Below are 25821 nucleotides of genomic sequence, written 5' to 3' on the forward strand. Positions count from 1 at the left end.
CTATATTATTTTAAGTAAGTACAAGTGTATGTGCATGTCTTTGTCATCATTGATGCTAGTACTTTATGCCCATTTCATTCTATTAAAAACTATTTTGGTTTAAAAAATATCAAACATATCAGAAAACAAGAGTTACTTGCCTCATTTCTTTGTGCGCACCAGGGATTTGATCAAGAGCCATACGATAATATTTTATTGCTTTGGAATAGTTCTTCTGTTTCAGAAAGATGTTGGCCATATTGACCTTCAATCGGCCTGTTAAGAAAAAGACAAAAGTTTGACAAAAAAAATCAATGGGAAGCACAATTTTTCGCTTTACTGTCGAAGCAACCAGTGAATGCACAAAGTAGGAGAGACCCTTGGTGTACTCCAAGAGGAATTTGAGCTCCAATTAAGACATTTAAAATTCTGAAATATAAAAACGGAAATTTGGGACTTTGAGTGAGGCTGCAGACATGGTGCGGGTAAAAAAAGGTACATATTTATTGATCATAAAAAATGCATGTAGGAGAAACAATCATTTCAAATAAATGTCATTTCATAATATTAGCCAAACACATAAATATGTGCGTGTGCAGTATAAGCAACAAGGATACAACAGTGCATAACCAGGCGCCACATAGTGACCGGTGTTGATTGATGTATACATTCAATGAGTATACATATGTACAGATATCATATTAACAGCAATGGCAAAGTAAGTAAAAATATCAAGACCAATAAAAACATGAAGAGTACAGTTGATCAGATTGGAAAAAAAAAAACAGGGTGATCTGATAGTTTCAAAGTTGCACGCCATATCTGCTGTATAAGAACGGCCTCCTAATTTGGAAGTAAAAACAAGCTCATTAGTCAAAGACTGGAGTGACTCAGAATCAGACGAGAGTTTCAACAGCTGATGGCTCAGAAGCTGCCAGGGCCACGCGTAAATCAGATACCAGAGAAGATACAGAAGCGCGTTTGTGAGTCAGCAACAGCAAAGCACAGGGTGACTTTGTCCTGCCTAACTGCAGTAAAAATCTCACCCAAAAGGGCAGAAGAACTGTCCACTATTGACAGAGCTAAACAGGACTGCAATGACAGATTAGACTCTAGGAGCAGAGGGTAACAGGATTCCAGGCTACAGGCCTTGAATATACACTATGAGGAGCCATTAAAGCTGGACTACCAACCCCCAACCATCCTACCCCCTCTCCTCACTTCTAGAATCAGACATGTTGCAACCATGTGGTGGCAAGCCAATGTAAAGCTCAGGATAACAAGTAAGGCCCCAGGTACTTAGAAAGCTCAGACAGCTCGTAGCTACCAGTTACTGTACTTGGTCAGCAAGAACAGAATAAAGGCTAAAGTTCCACATGAATTTTCGCAAGCCATAGCAGCTTCGGGGAAATGCTTCCTTGAGTGGGGTCTATGCATTAGCATAGTAAATAAAAAATAAAATAAAATGAAAAAAAAATATGCCGGACAGGGCTACCATTTTTACCTGGCCTTCCTTCTTGGTTCGCAGGATCTATCCGTTTGAATAGCCGAGCTGCAAAGATTTCACTCCCACACATGCACACAGTAGCCATGGCCGCTGGACAGCCCTCTGAAGTGACAGCATGATGTTCTTTCAGAGTGCAATGCGCATGCGCTAGTGACGTCGTCGGCTGCAGAAGTAGGGAATATCGCCTACATGGTGCATGTTTTGAAGATATTCCTTGTACCTACAAGTAAGCCTTGTTATAAGCTTAACTTTAGGTACAAGTGAGCAAGCCGTGTTTACTACCGCTTTAATAGCGGTAACCTCTTCTGCTTAAACAGCAGGGAATTGACAAGATGCCCAGAGACCTTTCTAATTGAGGTAGCTCCCAGTTCTTGTCCTGACTACCTTATTTATTAATGGGGATGTGGCCCTGAACCTCTGTTTTTTCCAATTATTTTGTCCTAATATCTTTTGGCCTTACTTATAAAGTAAGTTTTCAGAGACAGTGCAAGCACTGAAGCAATGCCAGCGGCTCTGGACCTGAAAAGTGCTGAGCGGTTGACTTCTACCAGAGTCGAGTCAGGAAAGTGCCCTTTGTGAAAACCAGTTTCTGAAGGTCACTTCCAAGCTAACCCCACAATGTCCAGTCCAGAAGGATCTGAACTCCAAAAGCTGAGTTAAGGACAGCAACACTGGCAATCTGCAATGGAAGAGACAAGCTCCAGCAGTGATATAGACTCTTTATTCTAGAAGAAATTTTGAAGTGTAAGAAAAAAAAAGGGGGGGGGGGGGCTAGCAAAAATAAGTTGGTCTTGCATACAACAGAGCTGATGTGAAGATCTCCATACTCCTAGGACACTACCAAAAAATTGAGAAGTGCTGCAAGTAGGAGGGGAGTGAAAGGTAGAAGCCTACAGTTTGTTTACGTCTAATGCCGCATACACACGATCATTTTTATACATGAAAAAAACATTGATTGTCAAAAACCTAATTTAAAATGATTGTGTGTGAGTGTGGGCTTCACATCATTTTTCAGGTTCTGAAAAACGACAAAAAAAAAATCGAACATGCGGCATTTAACGTTTTTCGGGTTGTATAAAATTATCGTGTGCGGGCTAAAACGACGAAAAAAACCAGCGTATGCTCAGAAGCAAGTTATGAGACGGGAGCGCTCGTTCTGGTAAAACTACCGTTTATAATGGAGTAAGCACATTCATCACACTGTAACAGACAAAAAAGCGTGAATGGTCTTTTACTAACACGGAATCAGCTAAAGCAGCCCAAAGGCGAATAGAACTTCCCCTTTATAGTGCCGTCGTACTAGTTGTACGTCACCGCGCTTTGCTAGATCATTTTTAAAAACGATGGTGTGTGGGCAACGTCGTTTTCATGATGATGTTGGGAAAACGTCGTTTTTTAGACATGCTGAAAAACGACGTTTTCTTTCATGCTGAAAAATGATCGTGTGTACGCGGCATAACACTCCTTTAGGTGGCAATTTCTTGAACTTGATAGACTTCCTGTGTCCTTTAGTACCCGAGAAAGAAAGGTGTTTAGTGTACTTGTCTGTGATGCATGGCAGAGTTTTGTAAAGCCCAGAATTTGAGAAGTACAAATGCTGTGGCAGGTAAACAGCTTCTGTTTATGTATTTTCATCTGTATTTAGCTGTTCAGCTTTAAGTTATTAACCTCCTATAGACCAGCCACTGTAAATATAAGGCCTGTGCACTCCCTCCCCTGTGTCCTCCAGGAACTGAGGTCCTGGACTCAGTGGATCATAGGTACAATTTACAGCGTGGCTCTATACCAAGTGATCATTGTGACCAATCACAACACCAAAGGATGTGAAACACAGGCTGTATTTAGCAGCCGTGTGATACTTACTGATCAGTGATCAGGAAGCACTGTTTGCTTGGTATGTGAAAGCTTCCTAACCACCAACCAGCATCAGTTAAATCCAGTATAGTGACAACAATATTACATTCTCCCCCCTACTGTCATTCATCCCTCTCTTCCATATATCTGCCCCTTGCCGTCTCCGATCTGACTTGTATACCAACACCTCACCTATCCTAGCATCTGTACAATAACCCGTTCAATTTTTCCCTCATTTCCCAATCATTGTGGTAAAAAAAAAAAGAAAAAAAAGTGAGATCACTTTGGGGTCTACTTTCCAAAAATGGGTCATTTGGGGGGTTTCCATACTATTCTGGCATTTGTATCTGCTATGTTTTCAAACAGAATGTAAGGATACCATTTTTTTGGTCTTTTCTCCTTTATATAGTATAAAAAAAAAAAACGAAGAATTATTAAACACCAAATAACAGCTCTATCAGTCACAAAGAGTATCAAAAAAATTTGGGTTACATTTTTCAAGACAAGTAATTGTCAGACAAATCATCAAGGTGCTGAAAACTGAAACATGGCCTGGATAGGACGGGGGGCGAAACATGCCAGTGCTGAGGAGGTTACACCAACATGACATTATACGGACCCTTTAAAACTGGCTGAAGACAGAACACAGGAAAACAGAACTAGCAATGTTTAGGTTGTTTTGTTGTTTTTATTCACATCAGATCAGTTTCAAAACCACATTTTCAATCAAATGAAAACATTCCTAAATGTTACCAGTTTTGTTTTCCATCCTGTGTGAATCCACATTCCTGAGGCTGAAAGTCCCACAAATCCAAATTACACACAGTGCTACCGTTGTCTTCTCCTGACACGAAGAACTGCCCAAGTATTTCACCTTTCATGCAGGACATCCAAAATAAACCCAAACTACAGGAAAACAACTTGATTTTCACGGACATAAGCAAAACCTGTTTAGAATAGGTTTATGAATATTTCAGTTTCGCAAGGCATTTTATAGAACTCAGTTATACTGATATGCACTCTTTAGGCAGTAGGGACAGAAGCAAAATGAACTCATAATAGATCACAGAAGAAAAAACGAGATCACTCCCAGGAAACTCACACAGAGTGAAAACATATAAACTCTATGAAGATGGCGTTACTGGTGGGAAATGAACCAAGACAAGGGTCCTGACCACTAAGGGCTTCTAAGGTCACTAGAGAATGTTAAACAGCTGTTTAGCGGAGGATTTGGGAATTTTTGATTATTTTTTTGAAGGCCCCCTCCATGACTCTAGCTGACACTCCTTGCCCAGGACAAAGTTGATTTGCCAGGACCTATTTCCCCAGTTGAACACTTATTTCCATCATAATACACTGTCTAGTTAATAAAAGGCACATACATACCTGCATGGCTGAACATTTTATTTTTCACAATCACTATATACGTATTCAAGGCTTCTGTATACATCTCATTGTTGGAGTACTGGGTGGCCAGGTTTAACAGCACCTGTTATACATTTAAAAACAATAAATTAACCGGCAGTTATAAGCAAGGAAGAATGTTTTAATAGTTCTGATGACGTACGCCATCCTATGTAGATGTTGGAGTGTATGTAGGGGAATACAGATAGTTATCAAAGGTTATCCGTAACCCTCCACATATCAGCTGTAACTACTCTGTGGCAGACAGGAAGTAGAATTTGAAAGCCCCGTACACACGATCGGAATTTCCGATTTTTCTGACGGAATTCCCTTCAAACTGTCTTGCATACACACGGACACACACCATATTCCGACCGTCCAAAACGCGTTGACGTACAACACTACGACAATTGAGAAAAATGAAGTTCAATGCTTCCGAGCATGCGTCGACTTGATTCTGAGCATGCGTTTTTTTTCTCCGTCGGAGTTCCGTACAGACGAACAGAATTTCCGATAGAATTTTTTTTCATCGAAAAAAAAAAAAGAGAACATGTTCTCTTTCTAAGTCCGTCGGAATTTCTGATGGAAAAACTCCAAATGGGGCACACACACGGTCAGAATATCCGATAAAAAAAATTCAGTCTGACTTTTTCCATCAGAAATTCCGATCGTGTGTACGGGGCATTAGGCGTGGTTTCTAGCAAGTGAGTTACAGCTTTCAGTTTCTATAGGTGGGTCCTTGGTACAGAGTTACTTTTAGGGCTGCAACTGATGATTATTTTACTAATCAATTAGTTGGCCGATTGTTGTTTTAAATAATTAAATAAAAACCTAAAAAAAGTTGTATAATTAAATTAATATGTAAAAGTAAAAAAAAAAATATTTATTCTTGAATATTTCTATGCAGTGGTAACTATAAATAAGCAGCTATATGGTTAGGTAACAAAATATCTAATCTACTCTGAGAATAACAGAGATATATATATATATACCGTATTTATTGGCGTATAACGCGCACTTTTTTCCCCTTAACAGGGGGAAATCGTGGGTGCGCGTTATACGCCGATCCCATGTCTCTGAGCGCCGCCGCCGACATATACCGAGCGACGTACACTCGGGTACACTCGGCCACGCTCGCGGTCACGCCCTGCGAGAAGAGCCGAGCGTGGCCGAGCCTAGCCGAGTGTACCTGAGTGTACTGCGCTCGGTATATGTCGTGGTGGCGCTCGGAGACAGCGCGGGAAAAGCGGGGAGGACACCACGAAGGCCGAAGACGGACGCCGGACTGGACAAGGCCGCCGGGCAAGACACCGAAGAGGGACATTTAAACTGTAAGAAACATTTTTTTTCCCCAGAAAAAATTTCCCTCCTCGAACTGGGTGCGCGATATACGCCGGTGGGCGCTATACCCAGATAAATACGGTATATATATATATATATATATATACACATATACACTATTAGAGGTTGAATATGGTACATACTGTATTATCAGACTCGGATCAAAATGTTTGCCCCTAAAGCAAGCCATAAAGTATAGTATAGAGTGCCCCTATAGCAAGGTAAAAACAACTTCTGCCTTTAGAATCTCTCACTTCCTTCTTCTATATGTCCCGCCAGGCATTGCTCCTCACACATTTACAAGTTCTCAGACATTTACTGAAATGTATGAATGGTGCACTGAGCTGTATGTGTGCTGCACTACATTTTGCGATATGTCAATTAATCAACTAATTGGCTGACCAGCGAATCAACTATGAAAATAGTTGACAACTATTTTCATAATCAATTATTTTGATTAGTTGTTTTAGCCCTAGTTACTTTCATAGTAAATGTAGGAGGTTTATGGAAATCATAACAAAGCTTAAAAGAGAAGTTGAGGATTTTTTTTTTAGAATCATACTCACCTAGGTGGATGTAGCATCGTTCCGTAGTATCTGTCCCCTGCTTGTTCTAAAGCTGAGAACTGAGCGATCAAACACTGTTGATCGCTCAGTTCTTCGTGAGCAGAGAGCTGGTGACTGTCAGTCACCACTGCCTGCTCTGCCCCTCCCCCCTGTGCGCACAATGGAGCGCTGGGCTGTGGAGGGGCGGGAGCGGCTGGCGCGGGCTCTCGGTGGATCGCTGACAGGCTGATCCGGGTGCTGGTCCAGGCTCTTGGCTGGATCCTGACTATATGGTCTGCTGAAAACGGGTCACAAACTGCACTCTTGTGATCCAAAGGAGAAGTACAAACAAGCAAGCTTTGGCTGTACTTTTACTTTAAAACAAATGACATAAGAGGACACATTCTGATATCATGTAGGTCTATGGATGTCTACTGTTCTGACTTAAAGTTCTTTTTTAAAATTACTTGCACTAGAAAATGGACATCTGTAATCTGATTGGTTGCTCCATGCACCCTTGCAGCCTCATGCATACAACATATATATTATATATAAGAGAAATCTATCTGTACATACTGAATATGTCAAGTCCAGGTTAATACTCTCCGGAGATAGTGTCTGCTCTCTCTGTCTGACCAAAACTCTCTCCTTTCTCCCAGCTTCCTTTGCTTTGTCCAGGGCCTAATAAAGCAGAAGGGGAATATTAGGATATTATACACAGCTCAGACAGAATATGATCGCAATGTAAATATAAACTCACCGTTTTTAAATCTCCATTGCTGTTAGCAATACAACTTTCTTCGATTAATTCATTAACTTGTTTCTCTAATTGTCTAATCTTTTCCTCTGGTCTAAAAGAAATATAATTAATATAATAATAAATTAATATAAAATAGAAATAGAAATTAAATAGAGATGTAAAAGAAATATAATAGAACTCATAATCTGGTAAAGAAAAAAGTCTCAACAATATAGATTAAAAAAAAAATGTCTATATTTATTTACATCAGTATAAAATTTGCTATCAAATGAATAATGCAAGAATTAGCAGAATGCTTAAAGGGAAGGGAACAAGAATCTAACATGCCTTTCATTGCAAAGGCATGTTAAAACAGCACCCCCTTGTGTTTGTTAAACATAACAGCTGTACTGTGCACTTTTGACAGTAACAGAATACATACACACATACATGCTGCCTCAGGAAATAATTCCCTTGTATTTGTTACTATCTTTACCTTAACCCCCTCTTCTAAAATTTTATTAACACACCAGTGAGATTATTACCAGTGAGCATTTACGTGCATCTTATACCAAAACAGTTTTTCTTATAAAATGGGGGAAGGGCTAGAACGGCTGTCTGGTATTTATTGCAGTTTTGTGTCCCTCCTTTCTGGGGAGACTCAATCCTCTCGGTTTGGCCTGGTGACCATTCTCATTGGGACTCTATCCATATTTTAAACAAAACAGTTTTGCCTTCAGATAAACTTAAGTGTGATCACATTCATGTACATCTTTAGTTTTTCTGAAATTTTAGAGATTGCAATTGTCAAAAGGTTGTTGCACAAAGACGCCATACCAGCGCTGACTTTTTTCCCCCTAACTTTCGGTTAAAGGATAAGTTCACCTATTGAAAAAAAATTAAAATAAAATGCACTTTTTGTGCAGGTAAAAAATTTTTTTTATTATTATTTAATTTATTACTTTTTACGTCACGCGATCTCTTATGCCGCATACACACCATCACTTTATGTGATGAAAAAAAACGACATTTTCTGTGAAGTAAAAAACGACGTTTTTGAAACTTCAATTTTCAAAGACGAAGTTGCCTACACACCATCGTTTTTCTCACAATGTTCTAGCAAAGCGAGGTTACGTTCACCACTTTTTCCATTGAAGCTCGCTTCTGGGCATGCGCGGGTGTAAAAACGTCTTTTTAAACGACGTTTTTTGCTACACACGGTCAATTTCTGTGAAGTAAAAAACAACGTTTTGAAAAACGACACATAAAATTGAAGCATGCTTCAATTTTTTTTGGTCGTTTTTTACAAGACCTAAAACAACGTTTTCCCCCACACACGGTCAATTAAAGTGACGTTTTTAAAAACGTCGTTTTTTTTTCATCACATAAAGTGATGGTGTGTACGGGGCATTAGTCTCGGCTTGTTTTTGCAATCCCATACCGGGACGTAATTGACGTACACGCCTCCCTCCTCTGCTCCTTTGGAAATGAGGCTTGGCTTTCCCATCATGATGCTTCCCGCACGATGCGCATTTTAAGGACTGATCTCGCGTTTTTTCCACATCTCGCCCCCTTGGTTATTATATACACCATAACGAGGCTTGGAACGCACGCTGTCCAGCCATGATACTGATCCCGGAAGTGGACGTTGATTACATCGCTGCAACATGATGGTAGGTTGGATTTCCATTTTGATTGGTGCCAATGTCCTGTCTGCCTATAAATTTGAGGGGGATACAGTGGAGCGACACCACAGATGAAGTGTTAGCACACGAAACGCGTCGGGTCGTCTCCACTGCCGCCTCACCTGTGTATACACGCCTGATTTTTACAGCTTACATGTGAGTGTACCTGCTGCTTTAATAAATTCTGTTTTAATGAAACTGGATTACGCTATGTGGCCACTTCTCTCCCCTATGTTCTCTTGCTATTGATTTCATTGGAGCGAAATTGTTGAGGAATTTTCCATTCCATCGTATGTCCTCCCATTGTTTGAAGTATCATCTATCAGCTAACCGGATGCGTACATCAACATACCCTCTGCTCGCATGATTGAGAACCGCATTTACAAGCCTGTTTTGACTTTTGGCGACGTACGTCACCATAAGTCCACCCTTTCTGGTAAGCCTCCATTTCTATTTGGTGGTGGTCAATTTTTACTGAAAGAAGAAATCAGCTTTCCATCAGTTTTATTTTCACGTGGTGGAATCCACTCCCATGGACTTTAGTACGTTGCACTTTGGAATATTCATGTACTGAGCATTTCATCATTTATTTGGTGGAATGCAATTGCATGGACTTTATATATAATTTATTTTCTATTTACACATTCAGTGTGTTACACTTTAATACCATATTTTGTGATCACAATTCACATACATATTGGTTATTGTTATGTAATATGTTTAGTGTTATGCTGCATATTGCCTAAGCGCTACTCTTTATTCCACATAATTTTGTTTTGCAAATGTATTATTTTTTAGCCGTGTTAGCAGCTGTTTTCCTCTAAGCAGCATAGTGTATACCACACTTCCTTATATTCATTTTGGCAACAAAAAAAATGCATTAGGGCTTATTTTCAGGGAATGTCTTATTTGTCCCCTGTCTTCTCTCTCCCTCCCTGTCACATCAGGAGTAAGCATATCTGCAATCCCCAAAAATAAACCCTAGTTAAAGTCCTTGTAAAATCATGCAATCCACGCTGTAAAAAGGACTATATAATGTCCAGTGTGTGCTTCATGTAACATTATTGTAGAAAATACCTTATTTACAGTGCCACTGGGTGCTCATGTGACCCGCCGTAGCTGATCTTCTTTCCTCCTGGCTGACGTCAGCGGCCCCTCCCTCTTCAGTGCTTAGAGGAGGGCCGACATCAGCAGGGATCTTGGCATCTCCCTCAGCAGTGCTCGAAGCCGGAAAGAAAAGCTCCGGAGGGTCACGTGAGCGCCTAATGGCACTGTAAAAAGGGTATATTGTAGCCATCCTTGAAAATCGGGGTAGGTCGTATTTTCAGGGAAACACAGTAGATACAGTGCATACAGGCTATACACAGAAGGAGGGGGCGTGTAAGGGGTTAATGCTAAAGGTCACACACAGTGGGAGGGTTAAGCTAAAGAGGTTAATGTGGATAAGGGAGGTGACGTGGTTAATATACGGATCACAGAGTCATTCATTTATTAGTTTCTGTTTGTTCCTCTTCCTCTGTTGTAAGTGGAAGCGGCAGGTTTACAAATGTAAACACTACATTGGGCCAGATTCAAGAAGCAATTGCGCCTGTGTAACCATAGGTTACACAGCGCAATTGCTTACTTGCTCCGGCGTAGCGAATGCTCCTGATTCAGGAACATTGCTACGCCGACTGCAGCCTAAAATCGAAAAAAGATTTTAGGCTGCATTCTTGCGTTGGCCGCTAGGGGGCGCTCCCATTGTGATCTGTGTATAGTATGCAAATTGCATACTAACACCGATTCACAACGTTGCGCGAGCCCTGCGTACGCAAATTACGTAGTTTGCGTACGTCGGGTTTCGCGTAAGGTTACACATCCTAATAGCAGGCGCAGCCAATGCTATAGGATACCCACGTTCCCGCGTCGCAATATTTAAAATCTACGTTGTTTGCGTAAGTGAATCATGAATGGCGCTGGACGCCATTCACGTTCACTTTGAAGCAAATGACGTCCTTGCGACGTCATTTGCCGCAATGCACGTCGGGAAAGTTTCCCGACGGAGCATGCGCTCTACGCTCGGCGCGGGAGCGCGCCTAATTTAAATGATTCCCGCCCCCGGCGGGATCATTTACATTGCGCGCTTACGCCAGGCAATTTTGCCGGCGCGCCCTCGCAATTTACGGAGCTACTGCTCCGTGAATCGAGGGCAGCGCAAAATATTTGCAGGGGCGCAGGGCAAAATCGTTGCCCTGTGCCTCCGCAAATAAAGCGCAAATGTACCTGAATCTGGGCCATTGTTTACATCTGAGTGCCTCTATATGACCAATCACAGCTATCCCAAGATACAGAACTGCTTGGATTGGCTCTGTAAACGGTGTATGTGAACTGATCCATCTGAGGATAGCTCAGTTCACAGGCATTACTGAGCACCCGATGATGCTTTATTCAGTGCAGTTTATTATCCTTCGTGAATTTATTTTTGAAGTGTTATAAAATACAGTAATCCTATCATTACCAAAAAGCTAAACTTTTTATCAGAGGGCAGATCAGTGTCAGACATTTCTGAGAACAGCCAGGAGCTGCATAGGCACCAGGATGTACAGTACATGACTGCACCATCTGAGCCAGCATCATAGTCCAGAATAAGCAGAGGAAGACGCTCTTCAAGAGAGCACTATTAAATCTGTAAAAAAGGTAATAAGTACCCATAAGCATTACACTTAAAACTACTTACCATGCTGTACTTACAGCAGAGTTCCACCCTAAACTGGAACTTTCGATTTTCGGACCCCCCCCCCCCCCCTCCGGTGTCACATTTGGCACCTTTCAGAGGGGGGGGGGGGACAGATACCTGTATAATGCAGGGCATAAATAGCCGCAGTATCCTCAGAAATCTATGCCATGTCCGGCCCCTCCACTGTCTTCACACACATGTCCCAGAAGACAGCAGGGACCATTCAGATCGCGCAACGCGACTCGCGCATGTGAAGTAGGGAACCAGGAAGTGAAGCCGCACTTCCCGATTCCCTTACGGAAGATGTCTGCGGCAGCAACTGAGAGCTGAGGGACAGATTGGCTTAGGGTGCCGATAACGCGGGCGCCCTGGGCAGGTAAGTGTCGAAATTTTATAAGTCAGCAGCTGCAGTATTTGTAGCTGCTGACTAAAAAAAAAAAAAAAAAATTGGCGGAAATTCCGCTTTAACATTAAAAAATATATCTGATGCTGCTAGATCAGCTTTATTTCTATGCATACAGCTCCCTTTATAATTACTAGAAAGAAAATAAACGTATACTCACGTATCTTCATTCTTGGGTACCAGTGGAGAAATTGGACCTCTAGGCTGACCTAGGGGGTCAAAAGTAGAAAATATACAGTAAGACATACTGATCAGTCATAAAGCAATTTATCATGTATGAACCCAAAATTATTCATATAATGTATAGTTACTTGGCAAATGTATCTTTTTGTAATTAACCGATTGAATAGAAGTCATTGGCCGAGGCACATTATCCTGAAAAAAAAAAAAATATATATATATAAGAAATAAAATATAGAAAATATTCACCAAAACAATGGATCCATAGAAAATAAATATAGATAACACCGTTGTCTCTATTTAAAGGAGTTCTCTGACCTAAAACTTTTAACCCCCGCTGTGCCCGGGCTGTAAAAATATACAAAATAAACTGTCACTTACCTGCCTACGATCCCCCGTTGTTCCGATATCGCCGTCCCGTTCTCCGGTCCCGGTCTCTTCCGCTTCCTGTGTGTCGGTGACTCATAGTGCGCTCAGCCTATCAGCGGCCGCAGTAATGTCCCGTCGTGGCTGATAGGCTGAGCGCACTATGAGTCACCGACACACAGGAAGCGGAAGAGACCGGGACCGGAGAACGGGACGGCGATATCGGAACAACGGGGGATCGTAGGCAGGTAAGTGACAGTTTATTTTGTATATTTTTACAGCCCGGGCACAGCGGGGGTTAAAAGTTTTAGGTCAGAGAACTCCTTTAAGAAGCACACTTTGTGCAGTACACACTCCTGTTTCCACCACACAATGGGGTAGATTCAGGTAGCAATTGCGTCTGTGTAACCATAGTTACGCAGCGCAATTGCTTACTTGCGCCGGCGTCTCGAATGCTCCCGATTCAGGAACCTCGATACGCCGACTGCAGCCTAAGATATGACTGGCATAAGGCTCCTTATGCCGTCGTATCGTAGGCTGCATTCTTACGATGGCAGCTAGGGGGCGTTCCCGTAGTGGTCAGCGTATAGTATGCAAATTGCATACTAACACCGATTCACAACCCTACGTGAGCCCTGCGTACGCAGTTTACGTCGTTTGTGTTCGTCGGGTTCCGCGTAAGGCTGCTTCTGCTATTAGCAGGGGCAGCCAATGCTACGTATACCCGTCGTTCCCGCGTCGCGAATTTAAAATTTAACGTTGTTTGCGTAAGTGAATCGTGAATGGCGCTGGACGCCATTTACATTCACTTTGAAGCAAATGACGTCCTTGCGACGTCATTTCCCGCAATGCACGTCTGGAACGTTTCCCGACGGAGCATGCGCACTACGCTCGGCGCTGGAACGCGCCTAATTTAAATGATCCACGCCCCCTATGGGATCATTTAAATTACGCGCGCTTACGCCGGGCAGTTTTCCGGAGGGCTCACGCAAATTACGGAGCTACTGCTCCGTGAATCAAGCGTAGCGCAGGTAATTTACGGAGGCTCAGCGGCAAAACGGTACGCTGCGCCTCCGTAAGAAAAGCGCAAAGCTACCTGAATCTACACCAATGAGATTAAAGGAGCCATTTATCAACCTACACCTTGTAGGCTCCCTTGCACAAACTATAGGACAAGTGGTCTGCGCATAGGATGGGAATAATCTTATTGGAACACTGATGTAATGTTGGGCTAGTTATATTTTGTTCAGTTTTATATTAATCTCACTTTAAACTTAAAGGGGTTGTAAAGGTACAATTTTTTTTCCTAAATAGCTTCCTTTACCTTAGTGCAGTCCTCCTTCACTTACCTCATCCTTCCATTTTGCTTTTAAATGTCCTTATTTCTTCTGAGAAATCCTCACTTCCTGTTCTTCTGTCTGTAACTCCACACAGTAATGCAAGGCTTTCTCCCTGGTGTGGAGTGTCGTGCTCAGCCCCTCCCTTGGGCTACAGGAGAGTCAGGACGCTCTCTACATTGCAGATAGAGAAAGGAGCTGTGCGTTAGTGGGCGTCCTGACACTCCTGTATAAATAATGTAGATCCTGAATTTTAATATTAGAAGACTTGCCTGTCCAGGGAACCTGCGATGTCGGCACCCCAAGCTGATCCGTCCAGCGGCTCTTGTGTGCTGCTGCCGACATTCCTTGTAAGGGAAACCGGCAGTGAAGCTCTGCGGCTTCACAGCCCGTTCCCTACCGCCCATGCGCCGAGTGCACTGTGCTTTCTGAATGGCCCAGCGGAGGGGGAAGCCAAGCCTCCAACGGCGAGGTCTCCAGGAAGGGGGGGTGGTCAACAACAGGTACCCGCTTCCCCCCAGAAAGGTGGCAAATGTGGTACTGGAGGAGGGAGCGGAAGCAGATAAGCGGAGCTTCCACTTTTGAGTGGAACTCTGCTTTAATACCATAAATAATAACATGTTATTTTTACTCCAGGAATATATAATGAGTTTGGCAATTCTAGAGAAAGGCTTAAAGCGGAGTTCCGCCGAAAAAAATATTAAAAGTCAGCAGCTACAAATACTGCAGCTGGCTGACTTTTAATATATGGACACTTACCTGTCCAGGGCGTCCGCGATGTCGGTAGCTGAAGCCGATCTGTCTGTCAGCTCTCGAGTGCTGCTGCCGCCATCTGCGGTTTCACTTCATGGGTTACCTACTGCGCATGCGCGAGTCGCATTCCCACTGGTCCCTGCTGTCTTCTGGGACCTGTGTGTCTCCCAGAAGACAGCAGGGGGGACAGTAAGCACTGGACGTGGCGTAGGTCACTGCGATCACCGCGGTGATCTATGCCCGGAAGTGGGAGAAAAAACCTGTATTACACAGGTATCTTGCTCCCTCCTCCCCCTGAAAGGTGCCAAATGTGACACCGGAGGGGGGATTCCAAAAAGCGGAAATTCAATTTTTGGGTGGAACTCCGCTTTAAATTACGAAACCCATAACTAAACCCATTCGATTTTAGTCGACTATAATGTACTGGAGATTTTAGTCGACTTAAATACATCTAAAACAATTCAGATGACTAAAATACAACTAAAATGGCATGTTAGTCAAAAGGCTTTGCCTAAAACTAAATCGAAATTTGACATCACAGTGAACACCGCTCTCTACACCAATTTTCACTGTGTAAAACCCCAAGCACACAATACCTGCACAGCTCCAGTCATAGGTCTTCCTGTTAATGAAGTCAGATTTGCTCTGGGCTGAGGAGAACAGAGACATTTCCATAAGTTAAACAATATTTAACAACATAGAAGTCAATTCACTAACAGTTAAGCATTACATGCGTTTTCGTGTAATTTTAATGTATGGGTTAAATATCACATGTATTATCAATTCAGTAAAAAAAAAATACGTTTTATTTAATATGTTAATTATTCTATTTTGAAATATTTACAACCACTTTAAGTTAGTATTTTCTATGTTGATTTTAGCTAAATTTTTATACAGGCTGTACCACTTCACCAGAGTGAGAACCTATGAAAACATTTTTAATGTGCGTTTACTCACAGAAGGACCTCCCAGTGGTACTAATTATTTGCAACATTGCTTTTATACTCTGAAAAGAATACAATGCATCCAAGTGAGACACTTACTGGCCAGTGCAGGGTCCCCCTGATTGCTATATTCTACTTCCCCACAGTTAAAGACAATGGGGCAGATTCAGGTACCTTTACGCAGTTTTTACGGAGGGGCAGGGCAAAGTTTTTGCCCTGCGCCCCCGCAAATTTTCTGCGCTACCCGCGATTCACGGAGCAGTAGCTCCGTAAATTGCATGGGCGCTCCGGCAAAATTCCCGGCGTAAGCGCGCGCAATTTAAATGATCCCGTAGGGGGCGGGAATCATTTAAATTAGGCGCGTTCCCGCGCCGATCGTAGAGCGCATGCTCCGTCGGGAAACTTTCCAGACGTGCATTGCGGCAAATGACGTCGCAAGGACGTCATTTGCTTCAAAGTGAACGTGAATGGCGTCCAGCGCCATTCACGATTCACTTACGCAAACTACGTAAAGTTCAAATTTCGCGACGCGGGAACGACGGGTATACGTAACATTGGCTGCCCCTGCTAATAGCAGGTATGCGTGGCATAAGGCTATAAGATATGCGTGGCATAAGGCTCTGGCGCTGGACGCCATTCACGTTCACTTTGAAGCAAATGATGTCCTTGCGACGTCATTTGCCGCAATGCACGTCGGGAAAGTTTCCCGACGGAGCATGCGCTCTACGATCGGCGCGGGAACGCGCCTAATTTAAATGATTCCCGCCCCCTACGGGATCATTTAAATTGCGCGCGCTTACGCCGGGCATTTTGCCGGAGCGCCCATGCAATTTACGGAGCTACTGCTCCGTGAATCGCGGGTAGCGCAGAAAATTTGCGGGGGCGCAGGGCAAAAACGTTGCCCTGCGCCTCCGTAAAAACTGCGCAAAGGTACCTGAATCTGCCCCATTGTCTTTAACTGTGGGGAAGTAGAATATAGCAATCAGGGGGACCCTGCACTGGCCAGTAAGTGTCTCACTTGGATGCATTGTATTCTTTTCAGAGTATAAAAGCAATGTTGTCAGCCCTGGGGATGCAAATAATTAGTACCACTGGGAGGTCGTTCTGTGAGTAAACGCACATTAAAAATGTTTTCATAGGTTCTCACTCTGGTGCTAATAGCAGGGGCAGCCTTACGCGAAAACCGCCGTACGCAAAACAACGTAAACTGCGTACGCAGGGCTCGCGTAACGTTGTGAATCGGCGTTAGTATGCAATTTGCATACTATACGCTGAGCACAACGGGAACGCCACCTAGCGGCCATCGCAAGAATGCAGCCTAAGATATGCGGGCATAAGAGCCTTATGCCACCCATATCTTAGGCTGCAGTCGGCGTAACGAGGTTCCTGAATCAGGAGCATTCGTTACGCCGGCGCAAGTAAGCAATTGCGCTGCGTAACTATGGTTACGCAGGCACAATTGCTCTCTGAATCCGGGCCAATGATTATTGCTAGTCGCTATATTAGCCACTAGCAGTAATCACAAGTAAATCCAGCAAGGCCGGTTGTACCCAAGTTGATTGAGCGATCAACTCGATACATTCAGCCTGCCCATACAGGCTGGTACCTGCTGAACCGGCTGAGACTCGAACCGTAGTTGGCTGGCCTCATGGCCGATTTCAATTTGGTGAAGATGGTAGGTAGTGATATTGAAACAGCTTGAAATAAATGAAGGCAACAAGGTAACATGCCCATCTTGTATAATGCTACCCGGCTAAACTAAGAGTGACATAGCTTAGTCCACTCTTAGACCCCTTTCACACTGAGGGCATATTGCAGGCGCTATAGCGTTAAAAATAACGCCTGCAATCCGCCCTCAAACAGCTGCTCAATTGTCTGCAGTGTGAAAGCCTGAGGGCTTTCACACTGGAGCGTTGCGCTAGCAGGACGGTAAAAAAAGTCCTGCTAGCCGCATCTTTGGAGCAGTGAAGGAGCGGTGTGTTTATCGCTCCTGCCCATTGAAATCAATGGGACAGCACGGCAGCGAGTGGTTTTAACCCTTTCTCGGCCGCTAGCTGGGGTTAAAAGCGCACCGCTAGGAAATGCGTGGAAAATTCACCCATAGCGTTGGCGGTAAAAATGGCGGCGTTTTACTGCTGACGCTATGGGCGGCTCAGTGAGAAAGGGGTCCAAGTCTGGTCAGAGAGGGTTGTAACAGCGGTAAGAAGTTAAATTTATAAAAGGTCTCGGAGATTCAAGGTCATCTGAAATAATAGGTATTGTAGAGAATTTGTGGCCCACGGAAAAGGAAGCACTAGGATAGGTGCGGCACATGTCTAGGGGGAGAGATTGGCTCAGATTGCGTGAACCAAGTTCTCCATGGCTAAATCGACTGAATAATTGACTTATATTGAAGGAGCCAGGTCAAAAAAGTGTTGGCTTAGCAACGTCTTCACCAAATCAGATGCAGGCTCTGATAAAGAATTTTAACAGCTGGTAGTATTGGGTTAAATGCAGGGATTCAGACATCCGTGTTATTATCACAGGTGGAAGAATCTGTTCAGTCTGCAGGCTGTATGGCCAGTTTAAGCTCTACTGGAGTAAAGCCATTCATATCAAATTGTTTAACCACTTAAGACCCGGACCATTATGCAGGTTAAGGACCTTGCCCCTTTTTGCGATTCTGCACTGCTTCGCTTTAACAATTGCGCGGTCGTGCGACGTGGCTGCCAAACAAAATTGGCGTCCTTTTTTCCCCACAAATAGAGCTTTATTTTGGTGGCATTTGATCACCTCTGCCGTTTTTATTTTTTGCGCTATAAACAAAAATAGAGCAAACATTTTGAAAAAAATTTAATATTTTTTAACTTTTTGCTATAATAAATATCCCCAAAAAAGATAAAAAAAAACATTTTTTTTCCTCAGTTTACGCCGATACATATTCTTCTACCTATTTTTGGTAAAAAAAATATCGCAATAAGCGTTTATCGGTTGGTTTGCGCAAAAGTTATAGCGTTTACAAAATAGGGGATAGTTTTATGGCATTTTTATTAATATTTTTTTTTTTTTTACTAGTAATGGCGGCGATCAGCGATTTTTTTCATGACTGCGACATTATGGCGGACACATTGAACACTTTTGACACATTTTTGGGACCATTGTCATTTTCACAGCGAAAAGTGCTATAAAAATGCACAGATTACTGTGAGAATTAGTAAACCACCAGGGGGCACTAAGGGGTTATGTGTGCCCTAAGGGAGTGATTCTTATTGTAGGGGGGCGTGGCTGTAGGCGTGACATCACTGATCGTTGTTCCCTATATCAGGGAACAGACTATCAGTGTCACTGCCACACAGAAGAACGGGGAAGGTGTGTTTACACACACACACACACACACACACTTCTCCCTGTTCTTCAGCTCCTGTGACTGATCGCAGGACACCAGCGGCTATCGGGTCCGTGGGCACGGTCACGGAGCTTCGGACCGGGTCCGGCGGCTGGCCTCTTAAAAGCAACGTACAGGCACGTGCCTGTGCCCAGCCGTGCCCTTCTGCCAACGTATATCGGCGTGAAGAGGTCCTTAAAGCGGGAGTTCACCCGAAATTTTTTTTTTTACATTAGATTGATGCTCATTTTGTCAAGGGGAATCGGGTAGTTTTTTTTAAATCGAAGCAGTACTTACCGTTTAAGAGAGCGATCTTCTCCGCCGCTTCCGGGTATGGTCTTCGGGACTGGGCGTTCCTATTTGATTGACAGGCTTCCAACAGGCTTTCGACGGTCGCATACATCGCATCACGAGTAGCTAAAAGAAGCCGTACATCGGTGCGGCTCTATACGTCGCCTGCGCACCGACGTTCCCCCATTTTGGAAAATCGTGACGCGATGTATGCGACCGTCGGAAGCCTGTCAATCAAATAGGAACGCCCTGTCCCGCAGCCCATATCCGGAAGCGGCGGAGAAGATCGCTCTCTAAAACGGTAAGTACGGCTTCCATTTTAAAAAAACTACCCGATTCCCCTTGACAAAATGAGCAGGAATCTAATGTTAAAAATTAACTTTTCGGGTGAACCTCCACTTTAAGTGGTTAAACAAGATAGTAATATTCCATGGAATTCATATAAACTGGTGCAGACAGATTTGACTAAAATGTCCTGCGTGCATTATAAAAGTGGCACAGCTTGTACTTCAATTTGGTGCATGTTGTGCCAATTTTAGAACGCACATGAGACAGTTTCGTATACTAAAATAAAGTTGGCCTTAATTAGCTCCACTTTCAAAAGATACGAACTGTCAGTATTTTATTAAAAAGTTTGCCTGGGGTGATGTGCCACAATGTAAAAGAGGAACAAGTTATAGCTGCTTGAATTTGGTGCAAAGGATGCATTAAGGCGAAAAAAAAGGGTTTACAACCCCTTTAGGCTCGGTTCACATATATGCGAATTGAATGCGATTTGAACCATATCATATTTGCATGACATGTGAACCGAACTGCCTTTCTATGGAGCCAATTCACATATCTGAGGGCAGGCCACAGTTTGTCTTTCAAGAGAGTCCTTTACGATTTTGAGTCTGGTTTGGGTGCAATTTCAAGTGTCATACATTTAACAAATTTGGACTTGAATCGCACCTGAACCAGTGAGCCAAACCGCAACAGACTCCTTTCAAAAATTGCACTAAAACCAGCTCTAAGACAGGAAGTGTGAAGTCAAAATAGAAAGGAAAAAAAAAAAAACGAAAAACAAATCTAGCCATCATAGTTAAGGATTTGTAAGCTGCAATATATTACATTTTTGTTTTTGGGTTTAATACCACCTTAATTAAATATGTTTTCTAGATAAAATAAAAATACAAATTCAGATTAATTCTAATTCAGAGCATGCTTACACCAGCATATTGGTATTATGACATATTCAGCCAAAGAAAGAATTAATAAGATATCAGATACTAAATGTTTTACTTACTCCAAATCCAGTCATCAAAGGACGGCCAGCAGCTGTCCCTAGGACTTTAGCTGTACCCTGTATGAGACAAAATACCCTTATGTGACTCAAGGCAACAGACCAATGTTATGCAAAACTGCAGCCAACAAGAATGCCCCATATAAAAACAGTGGCCTGGATTCAGATAGGCGATACGACGTCGTATCTCTGAGTGCGGGCCGTCGTATCTATGCGCTTGATTCAGAGAATCAGTTACACATAGATTTCCCTAAGATCCGACCGGCGTAAGTGTCTTACACCGTCGTATCTTAGGCTGCATATTTACGCTGGCCGCTAGGTGGCGCTTCCGTATAGTTACGCGAGGAATATGCTAATTAGGTATTTACGCCGATTCAGAAACGTACGTCCAGCCGGCGCATTTTTTACGTTGTTTACGTTAGGCTTTTTTCGGCGTATAGTTACCCCTGCTATATGAGGCGTAGCTCATGTTAAGTATGGACGTCGTTCCCGCGCCGAGTTTTGAAAATTTTACGTCGTTTGCGTAAGTCATTCGCGAATAAGGCTGGACGTCATTTACGCTCACGTCGAATCCAATACGTCCTTGCGGCGTACTTTGGAGCAATGCACACTTGGATATTTCACGGACGGCATCGTTCAAAAAAAACTTCAAAAACGCGGGGTCATCTTAAATTTAAATAAAACACGCCCACAACATCCCCATTTGAATTAGGCGGGCTTACGCCGCCACACATACGTTACGCCGCCGTAACTAAGGGCGCAAGTTCTTTCTGCATACGGAACTTGCGCCCAAAGTTACAGCGGCGTAACGTATCTAAGATATCTAAGATACGTTACGCCCGCAGATAGATAGAGCATTCTATCTGAATCCGGGCCAGTGAGTAGTACAAATGAACCAAGACCATTTCTGGACATTGCTTAGCCATGTTGTAAGGAATATGCCAGAACATTTAAGCTGTAGAACAAATGTTGTAGATACATACAATATAAGATATTAAAAGTAGAATGCAAGCACCCCCCCAAAAAAAATATATTTTGTGATTTTCCTACACTTCCTACACTCTTCCCTAATTAATCCAGACTAAAGAAAGATTTGGCTTGAAACCCACTTTAATGCTATATTGCTCAAAGAGCCAGAAAGAAATGTAGTAATACAGTCCCAACATATTATATTGTTTTTTTTTATTACATGTTACAGTTTGCAAGAATACGTCTTGTTTTGCCAAAGAATTTAAATTGTAAGGAGTCAAAAAAGAGAAGTGATCATTTTAATGTGCCTCAATCAAGTCTGAATTTGTTTTGGAGGCAATAGCAATTTTTTAGCCAGTTGGTATCAAACATCTCTGGCATTGCTCCTGCCATACCACAAAAGCAGAGCTGTTTTTAAAGCATAAGTCCACCTTTTGTAACATGTTCCATGTTACGCCCGTATTCAGAGTGTAACATGTAACATCTTATTGTTGCAGCAGCCCCCGCTGCCCCTCCCCCGTTGGAACAGCGAGTGGAGGGGTGGGATCTTGTCCCTGCACTTGTTGTCACAATTAAAAATAAAAACGCTCCATCCACGTCATTCATTCACAAAGTTCTGTGAATGGAAGAACTACTGAAAGTCACATACAGCGACTATGAATCACGTTAGTAAAATATAAGCTTCATGTATATAATTACACTATTTAAAATATTTTATCTAAAAAGTTAATATCAAAATTAATTATTTCTATAAAAAATATGTGATTAATATATGTTGAGAAAATGTATATAAAAAAAATGTTCTAAGAACCCTATTATTAAATATATATATATTTTTTTAATAGGGTTCTTAGAACATTTTTTATATTAATTTTCCCAACATATATTAATCACATATTTTTTATAGAAATAATAAATTTTGATATTGACTTTTTAAATAAAATATTTTAAATAGTGTAATTCTATACAAGCTAATATTTAGATATTATATTTCACCAACATGCTTCGTAGTCTCTGTATAGATATCATATACACACTCCAAAGACATGCTGGTAGGTAAATTGGATCTCATCCAAATTGGCCCAGTATATATGTATATATGTGTGTATGACTGTGTGTCCCTAGCGTGTCATGATCCTACGGGGTAAAAATGACCGCACCAACCAAGCAGATACTGGCTGGAAAAAGCGCCCAGAGGCGATTCAGTTCGCATGCGTTGCGCTATACAAGTCATTCATTCATATATTTATATATATATATATATATTATAGTTAGTATCTGGATTGTAATCTCTGAGAATTTATTGATATGAGATCTAGAGATTAAAACACCTAGACTGTGGACATTAATTTAACTGTGTATCTGGTATTGATATTGCCTAATGATTGAAGATAGTAGGTGTCGGTTGCTGACAGTTAGCTTGTATCCAGTTATGCAGTATATGACGATAGTATATAATAAGGCGATGTATAAGGTATATGTGAGCTGTAGGTAATGTGTTCTCTTTTTTATGCAACGTCCTGAGTTACAAGTAGAATAGGAGGAAATCTTCCAGTGGGGTTTAGTGTACTGTATTGAGACTGAGAATATAAAGAGATGAATTATCAGGCTGATAACGGAGGCAATACATTGATATTAATAGTAGAATTAGATGCCGGACAATGGAGTGTCCGAGGTCTACAAAAAAATGGCCGCCGTAATATTATATAGTAACCGTCCAATCAAATTCCCCCTGAGGAAGATATGTTATAATCCTGGTATCGACACGCGTTGGGGAGGGGACAGGACGGTGCAGGAGGCAGTGGAGTGGTCTCAGCAAAAGAAAAGGACACACTACTTCAGCGTTACCTCTGATCTGTCCTAGCTCCTGTCATAATGGCAATTCGCCTTCTTTACATAGGCAGAATGCAGTTCTAACTCTATGGCTGATGATCGGTGGGTGCTGGTGGACATCGAGTCCACGGTACCCGCTGTGATTAATCACAGTGGGAGTGAGCCGCCGGCGGCAAGCAATCGCGCCTCCTACCTGGAAGTGTTCCTGCACACAGTGGCTGCCCTAAAACCTCTATAGGGCAGTAGGCAAGTGGATATATCCCTTAACATTAAATGAACATTATGATATTGCTCAAAGTACCAGAGGTCTCCGTCCATGGCTCGTTTGTAAAGCTTGCTGAAAAGCCACATCGCTCTCCAAATCCTGCAAAATAAAACAAAAGTGAGTGTAAAACTTGCCATTCTACAAAGCGGTGCTTCCCTAATTATCCCCACTATTTTCACAATTCCATTTGAACATCATAGCTATGAAAGCGGGATATAGACGTGGATCAAGCACTCCATGCATCAATGAGCTGCATCTATTGCCTTCCAATACTTTTCCAGCAATGGATAACATTGTAATACTTTGGCTATAGAAACTGCTGTTAAAGCGCAACTAAAGTCTCCTTTTTAAACACTGTGAGCAAGCAGGATCTTTACTGCACGGAAAGTTTCTTCAGTAATAAAAACAGACCTATCAGCTGCCAGCCTTCTTTAGAATGTACACTGAACTGTGCAACAATCAAAAACTATAGATTAGCCTCCTCCCCCCCCCCCAATCATTTTACATCACATGCCGATATGGACATTGGTCACATGGTTATGGATCCATCCTCATGGAGTCTAAAAGGAGTGACAGGGACCCAAGAATGTGCCAACTTTTTTTGTTACAGGTTTTTCTTAGTATATGGTATAATAAGATGTCTAAAAAGTACATTTATTGGAATATATCATTCTGCCCATATCTCTAATGCCGCGTACACACGGTCGTTTTTTGTGATGAAATAAAAACGACATTTTTAAAAACGTCATTTAAAATTACCGTGTGTGGGGAAAACGTTGTTTTATGTCTTCTGAAAAAAACGCCAAAAAAAAAATTCGAGCATGGTTCAATTTTTTATGTCGTTTTTCAAAACATCGTTTTTTGTGTCATTTAAAATGATAGTGTGTGGGTAAAACGACGTTTAAAGCAACAGTTTTAAACCCGCGCATGCTCAGAAGCAAGTTATGACGCGAGCTTGAATGGAACAGAGTGCCGTCGTACGTGCTGAACGTAACCGCGCTTTGCTAGAGCATTTTGAAAAAACGATGGTGTGTAGGCAACGTCGTTTTTTAAAATGAAGTTTGAAAAACTTTGTTTTATTTCATCACAAAAAAACGACCGTGTGTACACGGCATAATACCTTGAGACATGACCTTGTATACAGAAATACCTATCTTATGTAAACAATCTTTTGTCTTGGAATTTGTAACGTACATTTTTCAATAGAAATTACTGGAAAAGAAAAAATAGAGAAATCACAGTGCTGGGCGTTGGACTCTAAAGTGAAGCTTAGCGCTCCAAATTGTATTATTCCTCCTCTTATCTGTATTGCTGGGTTATCATAAAAACCCTCAGGCCTCGTACACACGACAGAGTTTCTCGGCAGAATTCACCGAGAAACTCGGTCAAAACCCGGATTCTGCCGAGAATCTCTGTCGTGTGTACACTTTTGGCTCGATGGAGCCGCCGAGGAGCTCGTCGAGAAAATAGAGAACATGTTCTCTATTTTCTCGTTGTTCTATGGGAGAAGGCGGCCCGCCGAGCTCCTCGGCGGCTTCATCCCAAAACTCGACGAGGAACTCGACGTGCCAAGCACGTCGAGTTCCTCTGTCGTGTGTACGGGGCCTCACACCGCCATCTTGGTTCTCTTCAGCTGGCTGCCTCTACTGAGTTTTTACAGCCAATAACATGCTGGGTGCCCCCTGCCCTCTGGCACTTTGTGAGCTAGGCCGCCTCCTTGGAGATGCGACATGAGTATCCTAGGAGGCGGAAACACCAGAGACAGACCGACGGTAAATGGAGAAAACAAGAAAAATTGGTTTTGTAATTGCAACTGGGGGAGGGTTTAAACCAGGGGTCTCAAACTGGTGGCCCTCCAGCTGTTGGGAAACTACAAATCCCATGAGGCATTGCAGGGCTGACAGTTACAAGCATGACTCCCACAGGCAGAGGCATGATGGGATTTGTAGTTTTTCTGGGGGGCCGCCAGTTTGAGCCCCCTGGTTTAAACGGAACAAACTCCCTTGTGAGTCAGGTTCTACTTTACGTGCCAAGCAAGTATACATGTGAACATTAACCACTTAA

At 42.6% G+C, this 25821-nt stretch overlaps 1 protein-coding gene across 1 annotated transcript in view; it reads right to left on the minus strand.

Moving 5' to 3' along the window:
* IFT88 (intraflagellar transport 88) overlaps positions 1-25821 on the minus strand; it is a 110000-nt gene that overhangs the window by 77576 nt on the left and 6603 nt on the right. The window contains 9 exon segments of the mRNA XM_040340536.1: positions 141-255; positions 4727-4829; positions 7207-7311; positions 7391-7481; positions 12334-12382; positions 12485-12548; positions 15406-15459; positions 20694-20750; positions 23794-23856. Of these exon segments, the coding sequence (XP_040196470.1) occupies positions 141-255; positions 4727-4829; positions 7207-7311; positions 7391-7481; positions 12334-12382; positions 12485-12548; positions 15406-15459; positions 20694-20750; positions 23794-23856 (701 nt within the window).

The sequence above is a fragment of the Rana temporaria genome, chromosome 2 (assembly GCF_905171775.1).
Source record: "Rana temporaria chromosome 2, aRanTem1.1, whole genome shotgun sequence".
Classification (NCBI taxonomy): Eukaryota; Metazoa; Chordata; class Amphibia; order Anura; family Ranidae; genus Rana; species Rana temporaria.